General features: G+C 37.6%; 1 protein-coding gene and 1 long non-coding RNA gene across 3 annotated transcripts in view; one reads left to right on the forward strand and one right to left on the reverse strand.

Annotated features, from left to right (window-relative positions):
• Positions 1–14675, forward strand: part of LOC101887466 (gustatory and pheromone receptor 32a) — a 27740-nt gene continuing 13065 nt past the window's right edge. The window contains exon 1 of the mRNA XM_005186796.4: positions 1–1205. Coding sequence (XP_005186853.2) covers positions 111–1205 — 1095 coding nt within the window. The 5' untranslated portion in view covers positions 1–110. The remainder of the gene's footprint in view (positions 1206–14675) is intronic.
• LOC101900615 (uncharacterized) overlaps positions 12840–14675 on the reverse strand; it is a 3275-nt gene continuing 1439 nt past the window's right edge. Inside the window, exon 6 of one of the 2 annotated variants that reach the window (XR_002194900.2) lies at positions 12840–14570. This is a non-coding gene — a long non-coding RNA (uncharacterized LOC101900615). The remainder of the gene's footprint in view (positions 14571–14675) is intronic. The other variant, XR_891639.3, reaches the window with a different exon arrangement.

Genomic DNA, 14675 nt, shown 5'->3' on the forward strand with positions numbered 1-14675 from the left:
TCCCAATACAATACATTATTCTAATCTACTCTACACTTAAGGGTATCTCTAGAACGTAGACAGTTAATTGAATTCAACATTAAAGGATACTTCACTACGCCGAACACATCATGTGCCCCGGACCGCTAAGTGTTAGCATGAAAGGATCGAAAATTAAACAATCACCGACACTACAAAGAGAGAACGATGAAATTGTCTTGGACGATTCCATGGGCAGTAGCCCAAAATCGAAAACTTTTCTCAATGACATTACAAGCATACTCGTCATCCTGAAGGCCACTGGATTGATGCCACTCTATGTAACATTGACCGCCTATGAGCTGGGTCCGCCTAAAATCCTAAATCGAATATATTCCATTGCAATACATTTTATGGTGCATGCGATGACTATTTTCAACATGTACATGTTGTTCACTGGGGGCTCCAATCAACTTTTCTATTCGTATCGCGAAACGGACAACATCAACTATTGGATAGAAATTCTGTTGTGTATCGTCACATATACTACCACCGTCGTTGTATGCTCAAAGAACTCCAAAGCATTTCTAAAGATACTGAACGAAACGCTTAAAGTGGACGAAGAAATACAACAACAATTTTCGGCCACCATTGTCAACGATTGTGGCTTTGCTGTTAAGTTCATCATCCTTATTTTGATTTTTCAGTGGTACATTGTTCTCCTGAAGATTTTGCTAATAAACGAACCATTAACTGTCACGTCATACGTCATCATTAGTGTGTACTCCATTCAAAATGCCTTGTCGTCTATATTCATTGTTTATTCGTCGATATTGTTGCGATTGTTATCTGTCCGCTTCGCCTATCTGAATTCCATTATCAACGGTTACACTTACAAGGAACAACAGAAGACGCGAAGATTTCGTACTCGCATACCAACTAAGGATCAGGCGACATTGCCGCCTCCTATGAGCAGTTTTCCGGAAGATTCTCTCTTTGCCTTTCGCATGTACAATAAGTTGCTGCGCCTTTATAAATCCGTCAACGAGAGTTGCAGTCTAATATTGGTCGTCTACATGGGATACTCGTTCTATTCGATTACAACAACAACTTACAACCTCTTTGTTCAAATTACAACACAGCTGGAGATGTCATTGAATATTCTCCAGATATGTTTCGCCCTCTTGTTCTCCCATACAGCTATGTTGGCTCTGTTGTCACGATGTTCGGGCGAAGCCACTGACCAGGTATGTACATATATATATATAACTTTTTTTTTTAACTTACACTGCATTGTGGTATCAGATTTATGCATTTGTCTGTAAGAGGCAAAACGAGCCAAGAAAGATTCCTAAGTCCCATGGTAGAAGAATATAGGTAGACGCGTCGACAAAGCTGTTTGGACAATGAACTGTCAAACCAATTTTGGAATTGAAAATGTTGAATGAAAAATTATTTAAATTTGTAAAAATTGTTGAAAACGCGAATTATAATAGCCTCCGAATGACGTAGTATATGAAAGTATATAAAAATCTACTTATATTTGAAAAAACATTTAATTTTTTTTTGACATATCAATGCTCCCAAGCGTTGATGCATCTACCTGTATTCTTCTGCCATGCTAAGTCCGATCGACAATATATTTCCGGCAAAATGAGTGATCGAAATCAATCGCAAACGTTCGTTTTCAATGATTGGAAGAAACTTTAATTGTGGGGCGCGCATTAATGAGTTGATCGACTGATCACTTAGGATCATATTTTTTGGAGGACATCCAATCATTTCATTCATCTTTCGCGCAATTTGACTCATTTTAAAAATAAACAAATAATACGAAATAAATAAAAACAACTTGTTGCATATAATTTTGAGTAATTACGACAGGAAGCGATCATAGCCTCAGGGCTGTATTTCTCTAGTTTTACGAAACTTTTCTACCTCCTTATTGTACCATGCTTAATTCTACCATGGTTTGCACCTGGTAGAAGAATACAGGTAGATATATCAACACTGGGCAACATTGATATGTCAAAAATATTTAAAAATATCTATAAAAATAAATGGATTAAAAAATTAAATGGATTTAAAATTAATTTGGCTCTGATTTCATTCTACCATGGGTGTGACTAACTTTATTCTATTTTTCTGTCCCATACACACTTATTCGTTTATATTCGTCACATTTTCCAAAAATACTAAATACAAAAGATGTAGTCTAGAAGATAAAAAATATATACACATATAGTCATGTACAGAAGTCTTTGGAACAGTCCATGGCCATATGGGATAGGTAACTGCATGGCACAATTACAAAAGGTAGAACAAAGTTACCCCATAAATACAACTTTTTTTCTTTTGGTGCCCTCATCCTTTCAAAACATATACATATTGTTACGAATATAACTTTAGATTTAAGTTAATTTAGATGAATTCCGTTAATTTAAGAATTTGAATTGTAACGTAAATTTCTACTACGCAGTTTATTTGAATAACTTCACAACAACAACTACTGTATAGATTTTTCTACATCCTTCCATTTCCTCTTTCATTTTCTATTTTGTTGCTGACGTACAATTCTTGTTAAACGTCATCATTGATGATCGCTTAATTCCTCTTTCTTTGTTACCCCCTCGCCTGTGTATGTGTTGTTGTTATTGTTCACTCAATGTAAGTTTGTATGTGTTGTTGTTCACTCAATGTAAGTTTGTATGTGTTCGTTGCATTGGTAGATTGTTCGTAATCTAGGCGTTACCAGATCGTCTAGAAACTTCTGTAGCGACAGGCGAGGCTCATATAAATAGGGGAAATGGAAAGGCAGTTATTCAGTTGTGAATCAGATCGCGAATTGAAACCGTCGAGTAAAGTAAAGTGCAAAGTAAAGTTGTGTGAATAAAATCATTGTAATAATCGTAATCCGAAAGAACCCGCGTTTTATTTGGTACGAGCTGTACTGGGAAATAAAACAACGTCTACACGGGATTAAGTAAAATCCAAGAACGTAACAATTGGTGTCAGAAGTGGGATTACGATAATACTACGATGAAGTTTAAGGATCTACGAGTGGAAGACTTGAAGAAGGAACTTAATAAATTGGAATTGTCCTCTACTGGCAACAAGGCTGAACTACAAAAACGTCTGTTGGATGAGTTCGAGCGCCGTGGTATGAACATCGATACATATGAGTTTGACAGTAAGGATGAAGTGGATTTATCGGAAATGGGCGAATCCAACGGTGGGGAAGTCTCGTCAGTAGCTGCCAGGGGTGACGATTTCAGAGAAATGCTAGCCAAAATGTTTGAGGAAAATTTCAGAAGGTTCGAAGAAAATTCGAGAATAACGAACGAGAAACTCGAGTACATTACAGAAGTTATTGGAAGGAGAATGGAAACCGTGGAGGTCCAAATTAAAGAGTTGGATAAGAAAGTACAGTCGGTTGACGAGAAATTTCTGTCCCACGACCATAGTGTTACAAATCTGGAGAAGAAAATTTCGGAACTGGAAATCAAAGGTGGTCCGGTGCGAGTTCCTGATAACACACTAAAAATCAAACCTCCTGTATTCGACGGCTCTACGTCATTCAATGTTTTCAAGTTACAGTTCGAGACAGTGGCTTCTAGAAATTCGTGGAACGACAGCGACAAAGCGGTTGCACTACTTCTGGCATTGAAGGGCAGTGCTGCTGATGTTATACAGAGTATTCCTGTCGCTTCTAGAAACAACTATGAAGATGTTATTGCTGCACTGGAACGTAAGTACGGTGGCGAACATAAACGAAACATCTACCTTATGAAATTAAGGGGAAGAGTGCAGAGGGCAAACGAGACGTTACAAGACTTTGCAGCTGAGGTGGAACGTTTGGTGCTAATGACGTATCCAGGAGAGGATCACCCATTGCTGGACCGTATGAAAATCGAAACCTTTGTGAATGGCATACGTGACCCTGAGATTAAGTATGCAACATATGCGTCACCAAAAGCATCATTTTCCGAAACTGTGTCGTTTGCCCTTGCCCAAGAGACGGCAAGAATAGTTGTTAAGCCCCAGACCCACAAGATTCGCCAACTGGAGACCGAAGGTTGCGAACCCAAATCTCTCGTTAACTCGATCGAAGACGCCATGAGGCGAGTAATAGAAGAGACAAAGTTAGTTGGGATGACTAAGCCCAGGGTTAGATGCTACAACTGCGATAAAGCAGGTCATATTGCGCGCGAATGCAGAGCTAAGCGCAAACGATCCAGGTCATCGTCACCACCTCCAACGAAAGATGGTAGAAGAATGGCCCAACAGTCCACCAATGAGTCACATGAACTGGCTCCCATCGACGATGGCCCCACAATCTCCATAGCAATAGTACAACAGGAAAGTCACAACCTAAAAACAACTGGGTACATCAATGGTGATAAGCGAGTTCTGACGTTAGATACTGGCGCATCAAAGTCCATCGTAAGATCAGATCTGGTAAAGGGAAAAATAACGCAACTTAATGGAGTCAGACTGCGCACAGCAACGGGGGAGCCCGCGGCAGTACACGGCAAGATTACCCTGAGACTAACTATTGCCAATAAATCGGAGAATTACGAGTTTATAGTTGCCGATATCGTAGACGAAGTGATAATAGGCGCAGATTTTATGATTGCCTTTGGTATCAATCTGGATATGAAAGAACGTGTGATGACCTGGTCTAACGTCGAAATTCCGTTAAACGTGGGCTACGATGAAAGTACACCCATTAGACGTCTGACCACGGACCATCCAGAGATAATACCGCCCTGTGCCGAAGCAATAATATGGGTACCAATGAATGGAGATTGTGGAGCCGAGAAGTTGTGGGTGGTGGAACCAGCAGAAAACAGAAGCAGTAACATCCTAATAGCGAATGCCCTGGTGAAAAGCAACAAGGACGGATTAATTCCTGTTAGAGTTTTGAACCTGTCAAACAAGCAAGAGCAAATTTGCCAATTTTCCGATGTTGGACAATGCACACCAGCTGAAGCTGTAGTTAATTTGGAAACTAGCACCGAAAAGCCAGCTGCCATGGAGAAGAAGCACCTCGACGGCTACATAAAAGAGTGGACACACCAATTATCACCTTCCGAGAGGAACAAGGCTAAGCAGCTATTATGGAAATATGCCTCTACCTTTGCGTTGACAAAAGAGCACCAAGGAAGAACATCAGTGGTGAAGCATGAAATCAATACAGCAGACGCGAGACCCATTAAACAGCCTCCAAGAAGTGTTCCCCTGGCAAAAAGAGACGAGGTTCAGAAGCTGATAAGTGAAATGGAAAAGAGTGGTGTAATAGAACCATCGTCAAGTCCATGGTGCTCCCCAGTGGTCTTGGTCAAGAAGAAAGACGGAAGCACCCGATTTTGTGTGGACTACAGAAAGTTGAATGATGTCACCAAGAAAGACAGCTATCCGCTCCCAAGAATCGACGACACATTGGACACATTAGCCGTGACGTCATGGTTCTCCACCCTCGACCTGCAGAGTGGGTACTGGCAAGTAGAGATCGCCGAGAAAGATAAGGAGAAAACAGCGTTTGGCGTAAATGGGGGTCTCTGGCAGTTCAATGTCATGCCATTCGGACTCTGCAACGCCCCGGCTACATTTGAAAGGCTGATGGAGCGTGTGTTAAAAGGGCTGCAGTGGAAGTCGTGCCTCATATACCTGGATGACATCATAGTCATGGGACGCAACTTCGACGAACACATCAAGAACTTAAAGGATGTTCTACAGCAGCTTTCGTCTTCAGGCCTCAAGCTGAACCCAAAGAAGTGCAGTCTCTTCCAACGAGAGGTGAAGTTCCTGGGGCACCACGTGACGCCGGAGGGCATATCGACGGATAAGGAGAAAATTCAAGCCGTCAGAGATTGGCCGCAGCCCCGAAATCTCCATGAGCTGCGAAGCTTTCTGGGTCTCTGCACATACTACCGTCGATTTGTCCAAAATTTTGCCAACATCGCCGCCTTTCTACACCGTTTGACGCAAAAAGGCCAGAGGTTTCAGTGGGGCAACGACCAGGAGGAGGCATTCAGAAAGCTCAAAGACATGCTATGCAGAGCCCCCATTTTGGCATACCCTATACCTGGCGGTAAGTTTGTTCTGGACACAGACGCAAGTGCGTGCGGCATCGGTGGCGTCCTTTCCCAGGAAATCGACGGACAGGAAAAAGTCATCGGGTACTACAGCCGGACATTGTCGAAACCTGAGAGGAATTACTGTGTGACGAGGAGAGAGCTGCTTGCTGTCCTTGAGTGCGTTAAACACTTCCACAAATACCTATATGGCCAGCATTTCCTGCTGAGGACCGACCACGCTGCTCTCCAATGGTTGCTGCAGTTTAAGAATCCGGAAGGTCAACTAGCCCGTTGGATCGAGAGGCTCCAGAGTTATGACTTCAGAATCGAGCACAGAAAAGGCGGAAAACACGGTAATGCTGATGCCCTGTCTCGTCGGCCATGCAAAGTAGAATGCAAGCACTGCTCAAGGGCTGAGAATAAAGAGAATATCGTTGATGTCCGACTATTGCAATTTGAGTCGGGTGAAGATTGGTCGACGGAACAACGAAGAGATCCCATTCTGGGCAAAGTAATTTCGGCCATAGAAACGGGCAAACGACCTAGTCGCAAAGAAATTACCTCCGAAAGCCCTCTTTTAAAATCCAGTGGGACAGTCTACTTATAATAGATGGTTGCCTATATCGCAAATGGGAAAGTGAGGACGGTGAATCTCACCGGAACTTGATCGTCGTCCCAGACTCCAAAATAAGAGATGTCTTGTCGGAGTTTCACGATGGGCCAAGTGGAGGACATCTTGGCATAGCAAAAACCGCTGAAAAGGTAAAGCAGAGATTCTACTGGGTCGGCTGTCAAAAATCCATTGCTGACTGGATCGCCAATTGTGAAAGGTGCATAAGAGCTAAAGGTCCAACACGGAAGAGTCGAGGCTACATGCAGCAGTATAATTCAGGAGCCCCTTTTGAAAGAATCGCAATGGATGTAGCTGGACCGTTCCCAACAAGCGACTCTGGGAACCGGTATGTCTTAGTGGTCATGGATTACTTCAGTAAATGGCCAGAGGTTTATGCTATCCCAAATCAAGAAGCCAGGACAATTGTGGATGTGTTCAGCAGAAATTGGATTTGTCGCTATGGTGTTCCATCTGAGGTTCATTCCGATCAAGGGAGGAATTTTGAATCAGCGATCTTCAAGGAAATGTGTGACTCCTACGGAATCAAGAAAACCAGAACGACGCCCCTACATCCACAATCAGATGGCATGGTGGAAAGATTCAATCGCACCCTAGAAGAACATTTACGGAAAGTGGTGGACAGTGGCCAACGAGACTGGGATGAGCATATACCCAAGTTTTTACTGGCTTATAGATCGGCCATTCATGATTCCACATCCCGGACCCCAGCCAAAGTTCTGTTCGGAAATGAATTAAAGCTACCTGGCGATTTGATATTCGGTGCTACCCCAAACGACGATGTGAACCAAGATGAAGACAGTCAAAACTCTTTTAGTAAAGTCCACGATGCAGTCCGACATCGAATAAAAATGGTTAGCAACCGCATGAAGGCAAGGTACGATCGAGCGGCAAATACCGATGGGTTTCAAGAAGGGCAACTGGTACTATTGTTCAACCCACAACGAAAGAAAGGACTATGCCCCAAATTACAAACGCACTGGGAAGGACCCTACAAGATTGTCACGAAAATAAATGACGTCGTTTATCGCATCCAGAGGAGCGACAGTCCCAGGTCGAAGATGAAAGTTGTACATTTGGAGCGGCTGACCCCCTACGGAACGGGAACTGTGCCTATTCGGGACGAACAGGCTTAAACGGGGGGCAATGTTACGAATATAACTTTAGATTTAAGTTAATTTAGATGAATTCCGTTAATTTAAGAATTTGAATTGTAACGTAAATTTCTACTACGCAGTTTATTTGAATAACTTCACAACAACAACTACTGTATAGATTTTTCTACATCCTTCCATTTCCTCTTTCATTTTCTATTTTGTTGCTGACGTACAATTCTTGTTAAACGTCATCATTGATGATCGCTTAATTCCTCTTTCTTTGTTACCCCCTCGCCTGTGTATGTGTTGTTGTTATTGTTCACTCAATGTAAGTTTGTATGTGTTGTTGTTATTGTTCACTCAATGTAAGTTTGTATGTGTTCGTTGCATTGGTAGATTGTTCGTAATCTAGGCGTTACCAGATCGTCTAGAAACTTCTGTAGCGACAGGCGAGGCTCATATAAATAGGGGAAATGGAAAGGCAGTTAGTCAGTTGTGAATCAGATCGCGAATTGAAACCGTCGAGTAAAGTAAAGTGCAAAGTAAAGTTGTGTGAATAAAATCATTGTAATAATCGTAATCCGAAAGAACCCGCGTTTTATTTGGTACGAGCTGTACTGGGAAATAAAACAACGTCTACACGGGATTAAGTAAAATCCAAGAACGTAACAATATTTTGTGTATTGTTTTAAATAAAAAATACAATCATTTGAAATTATTTTAAATTCGGTTGCAACATAAAAGCATAGTTTCGACGTAAATGGGAAACACTGTATTGCCCTGCCATTTTAGATTCAATTTTGTGGAATAACTCCAAAATTCCATTCTTGTTTCCCCAATACAAACATTTTGTAAAAAAATTAAAAATAAACAAAACCAACTGTTGCATATTTAAAAGTCTATTTGACACTATAAGACTCCAGCACAGAGTGGCATTTTTCTAGTTTATTTGAAGTTGAGCGACCTTCCTTATTGAGCCATGGGTAACTGTATTAATTGAAAATAAATAAATAAAAAAATAAACAGACGTCTCTATTCGGCGGCATTGTTTTGAAATTTTCGGGCGTCTACGTCACAAAAGTAAATTTTAGTACTGTCTGTCTTTTGTCAAATCTGGGTAAGATCTTGCATGGTGTAGCTCTCTAAATACTTGAATCTGACTTTCGCTGTCCTCTCAGCCCGGCGAATGCTAGAGTCGCTTGTAAACCAATTTAACCTTTAAGTATGCCTGTTAATTTACCTAATTTTAGTTTGCCAATTCCTTAGATAGTGTGACAAATAAATAACTTTTCTTAAAAGTAAATTTAGAGCCGAAAACAGGGACCCACAAATTTTTACTTTCAACCCGTTAGTTCATTTTTATTTTCGTTAGTTTTAATTTAGGAAACATTAGGTGTGTCTGGTTACAAATTGTTGTTGAAAGTCGTCTGTTAACCTGAGACTTCTGCAAAAGAGAGCGGTCGGAGAGAGAAATTTTGACAGTTCTTTCAGTGAGAGGTTGCAAACTCTTGCTGGACAAATTTCTACATTCAATTAGGTGTTTTTTTATTGTTTGTTTATTTATTTTTGTGCTTTGAATTTAAAAATATTTTTGTGGGATTAGCAAGACTAATCGTTTTTGGAGAACCACGTTACAAAATGTGAAAAATGTGAAAAACGTAAATATTAAAATGTAATAATAAAATAAAAGACTATTTTCAATATTTTTAGACAAACGCCATTAGCAACACGTTTAAAGGATTCCGGGGAACACATCAAATTTATCTTTCTTTTATTGCACATATTTTTATTTTATTGCTAATTTCCATTTGTTTACTTCTCGTATTTTCCATGCAAAAGAGAATAAAACTACCTTACTCTCTCAGAAAGATGTTGCTGGACAATTCCTGCAGGAAAAGTAACCAGACACACCTAATACTAGTACCAAAATCTACGATGCCATACAAAAAATTTAAATCTAGACACATGCTACTTATAGGTTCACCTAGAATATAGGTAGATGCATCAACGCTTGAGAACATTGATATGTCAAACATTTTAAAATGTTTTATCAAAAATAAGTATATTTTTAAATGTTTTCTTATACGACGCAAATTGGTGGTTGTTATTATATGAATTTTTAAAAAAATTCAATTCCAAAATCGGTTTGACAGTTCATTGTCCCAGCAGCTGTGTCGATGCGACTACCTGTATGGGTTTCACCCATATTGAACTGAACTATTAGTTCAGTGTTTGAAAACTGATAAAACCTGCTTAATCTAAATGGGATATTAATTCTTAAAAAAGAAATAAGCGAGTCCGAAGGCACACTACCATTTAAGATTTTAAATGCCATTATGGTATTGAACAAAATACGTCTACTTTTCTGTTAGTATAGGGCGGTATTGCAAAGCCACTGTTCCAATGAAAATCTCTCAGCACAAAACGCACAAATTGTTTTTGCACCGATTCAATTTTGTGAAAGTAGATGGCATAATTAGGGTCCCATACAACTTAAGCATATTCTAGTATTGCCCGAACAAGTGATACAAATAATTGATTGGATCAGAGAATTCTTTAGCCCACCTTTTTATGAATCCTAAAACACCATTTGTTTTATTAACCATTGATATAATATAATAATTAATATATTTTACTGTAACACTAACTGTGAATGTTTTATTGAAGTCGGCAAATCGTTTACATATATAAAAGAAAAAGGACCGGTCCCAGATGACTGTTTTGTGGAACACCCGATGACATTTTAAAAGATTTAGATTGACAACCTTCTAATAAAACTAATTGTGTCCTATCTATTAAATAGGAGGCTATCCACGACAATAACATATTACTGAAGCTGATTTAGTTTATATAGTAAAAGTTGGTGTTTGGGACGATCAAACGCTTTACTAAAATCTGTGAAGATTGTATCAGTTTGCATGCCATTGATAAATCCCATTACAGCTCGTCCGAAAACCATGTTGGTAAGGACATAAAATAAGCTCAACTTTATGTGAAATTATATCATTTATTAATTTTTCGAATAGCTTTGGAATTGCACTTAATTTTGCAATTCCCCTATAAATGGGGTGGGTTAGATAAACTACCTGATTTATGTAAAGTAATTAAGTAAGATTTCTTTCAGAGAAAGAGCGGGAAGGTATGCAAATGTTAAAAAAATATTAAACAATAGTGTTAGTGGGGTAGGCTAAGGCGGTAAAGCAAAATTTTAGTATAATGCTAAGAATGCCATCTTTATTGATTTTAACCTACGCAAGCCATCAGATATATCTGTATCAAGAAAATATCGAAAATTTACTTGATCAAGTCGAAATAAGTGATATGGATAGTGATCAAGTGGTTGAAAACCTGAGCGATTTTGCTATGATTAACATAATCTCCGTTTTTGAATTTTAAAACATTAGGTTTAGTGGAAGTCTTCCTTTTTAAATTTACAAATTCATAAAATGAGGTAATCGAGGTTATCTGTGTACAGTCTACGAGACTCTAGAGTGTACTTAGACCCGATTTTTATACCCTCCACCACACTATGAAGGGTATATTAACTTTGTCATTCCGTTTGTAACTCCTCGAAATACTCATGTCAGACCCAACAAAGTATATATATTCTTGATCAGCGTTAAATTTTAAGTCGATTTATATATATATATATATATATATATATATATATATATATATATATATATATATATATATATATATATATATATATATATATATATATATATATATATATATATATATATATATATATAATATATAATATATATGATTATCTTCGGGAGTTCATACTGGAGATTCTAAATAAATCCTAATATTGCGCGGTGTTAACATATGGAAGAAAACTCGAAATATTTTTCGGTTTTAAACCACTATTGATTTTGCAAGTGAAATTGTATTTTTATGGGAACTTGCAACCATGGTAGAATGAAGGAGGTAAGGCCATGCAATCATATGTTTACACTTTTTTTCAAAATTATTCATTTGACAACATCTCATTGTAAAAATTTTTATTTACAAATCCATTGTACATACACAAATCAGAAATGGGAGATGTAGTGAAATGTGACAAGGTAAATTACAGAAAATGCAGAGAAATGGATAGGCTTATTTGAAATGACTTTACCTTCTTAATTTTACTATGCTTGCAACTTTAAAAATGTCGCTTTAATAACAAATACACATTTACATGTCACATCGGAATGGTTTGAATTCCGTAATTCAAAATCGATAGTTTTTGTTTTAGATTCCTCAGTTTCCGATCGATTTAGTAAACTAAGCAAATCTCATTACTTAATGTAAATTTGGCAACATTAGAGGAATGAAAGAACGTATCATGGTCGAATTAATAAGGTAAAGTCATGCGATCATATTTTTACAACTTTTTGAAAATTATTCATTTGGCAACCTCTCATTGTCAAAATGTACATATGTAAATCCATTGTATACACAGAAATCAGAGATGGGAACCTCTTTTCATGGATTCTATCACGGATTCAATGTTGTGGAGAAAACCCAATATTCCGTTCATGTTTTCCCCAATACTGTAATTTGTGAAAAATGTTAAATAAACAAAACCAATTTTTGCATGTTGAAGTGTCTATTTTATAAGAGTCCGCAACAGTGTTGCATTTCCCTCGTTTCTTTGAAGTTAAGCAACTTTTCTTATTAAGCCATGGTATGAATGAGGAATCAAAACATGCCACATGATTCAAAACTGAGAAGTGGAATTTGTGAAAATTATTCTGTTTAAGTTTTTTGTACGAAAAGTAAATTTTGTAGTGTGAACATTTAATAACAATCTTAGTTTTAACTTATAAATAAATTCCTTCTGAATTATTAAAATGTTATTTATAACTCCAAAATACTTACAATTTTGCACATTATGCCTTTTTTTTGAGTTTCTTTATTTTGTTTTTTCATTTCATTTATTTCATACAATTCAATATAAATAAGCCAACATGGCCAAAATCTTATTTTAACATACAACAGTATAAAAACAGACTTTAACCAAATTAATCTAAAAAAACTAAATAAATAACAACAATTATCAACAAATAGTAATATACATACAAAAAATTAATAATAATTTAAATTTAGACCCTCAGACACAACTCCTCTACCAAGCTGAACAACAGTTTAGCAAGGTAGAGAGGAAAAAGGCAAGAGGCATCAATACACTTAAGCGCTAATCATCACTCGTTTCCAACCGAGCGAATGTAGTTACTACAAGTATAGGAAAAAAATTCTTAAAAAGAGAAAAAAAAAACAATAAAATTATGTACTACATGGAAAATAAACAACCATAAAAATGGCCCCCAGCCAATAACTAAAAAGAAATAACAAAAAATAACCCACAACCAGAAACCCAATGAACAGACAAATATTCAAAACATATCAAAACAACAGGTAATATTACTCAGGGTCAGAGGGAGCTGATTCCACAATCTCGCAACTCTCACAACAAACGGCTTCTCACCAACTACAGACGAAAATCTTGGAAACAGCAATTGCGGATTTCGAGATGATCTACAAAACACAAACTTATTATATAAAGGAGAATTAACATTCCTCATAATTCTGTAATGACACAAAAGCAGGCGATATTCAACATATCTGTCAAAGGACAGTCCAAGAAACTTAATAACATACTGTGTTACACGATCACTACGGCGCAACCCAAACACATATCTAACAATAGAGTTAACAAGTTTGCGTACGCGCAGAATTAGGCAAGCATTCGCCCCAGAGATGACTTCCAAACAATAGTTGACATGAGACATTAATAAAGATCTGGCAGCCATCATCCTAACACTAAGAGGCAAATGAGCTGGAAGACTAAATAGCCTCCGCATCTGAAAACGCACACGAGACAGCAAAGAATCAACATGCGCTGAAAAATTTAGCTTGGTGTCAATGACTACACCTAAACATCTCATCTCATCCACAACATTAACCACAAAGGAGCCAACACGGATGCATGGCGTAGGAACATAACGAGGACTATTAAACAGAACAGCTTCAGTTTTATTCCAATTTACAGACAAACCATTAGAGGAGATCCACATAGAAAGCAATCCCAAAGTAGTGTTTGCCACATTTTCCAACTCAAAGAGATCTGCACTTCTAAAGAAGACATGAATGTCATCCGCATACATAAAAACTTCACAACTGGAATTAGACACAGACCCCACAACGTCGTTAATGAACATAATAAAAGCAGAGGGCCAAGCACAGATCCTTGTGGGACACCACACCGCACAGCACAAACATCAGACTGAACACCCCTGTGCACAACAAACTGAGATCTTCCACTCAAATACGACGATATCAATCTATCTTTGCTTAATTTATCATTCGTAAGGCCAGATTGCTTAGTTTTAACAAATAAATAATTTTTGAAGAAAAAAAGCGATTTTCAAGAAAAAATGATGCAGCAATACTTAGTTTACAATTGGGAAACAATTTACATTTGCTAATCATTTTAAATAAAAAGATACAAAAAATACAATTTCACTTGCAAAATCCAAAATGGTTTGAAACCAAAATGGCAGAAGCTAAATACGGAATTGAGGCACTTTCGTTTGGAATTCGTTCCTGTGACATGCCTGCATATTCATAACAAGGAAATGAAACATTTTATTCGCAAGCCAATATGTTTATTTGGTTAAATATTTCTTTGGAATAATCTTGCGTACATTTTTTTACAATCGAAGAATATGAAAATATTTATAACATTATATATTAAATAATTTAAGTTTGTTATAGCGGGAAACACGTCCATGAAAGTGTTGATTATATCGTCTGAAAATAAAAATAACGTTAATATATTGGGCTAAAAATTAATTATTACACATAAATCACGAAATTTATGATCAGATTTTTAAGACATAAGATAAATCGTTCACT

The sequence above is a fragment of the Musca domestica genome, unplaced genomic scaffold (genome assembly GCF_030504385.1).
Source record: "Musca domestica strain aabys unplaced genomic scaffold, Musca_domestica.polishedcontigs.V.1.1 11, whole genome shotgun sequence".
NCBI lineage: Eukaryota > Metazoa > Arthropoda > Insecta > Diptera > Muscidae > Musca > Musca domestica.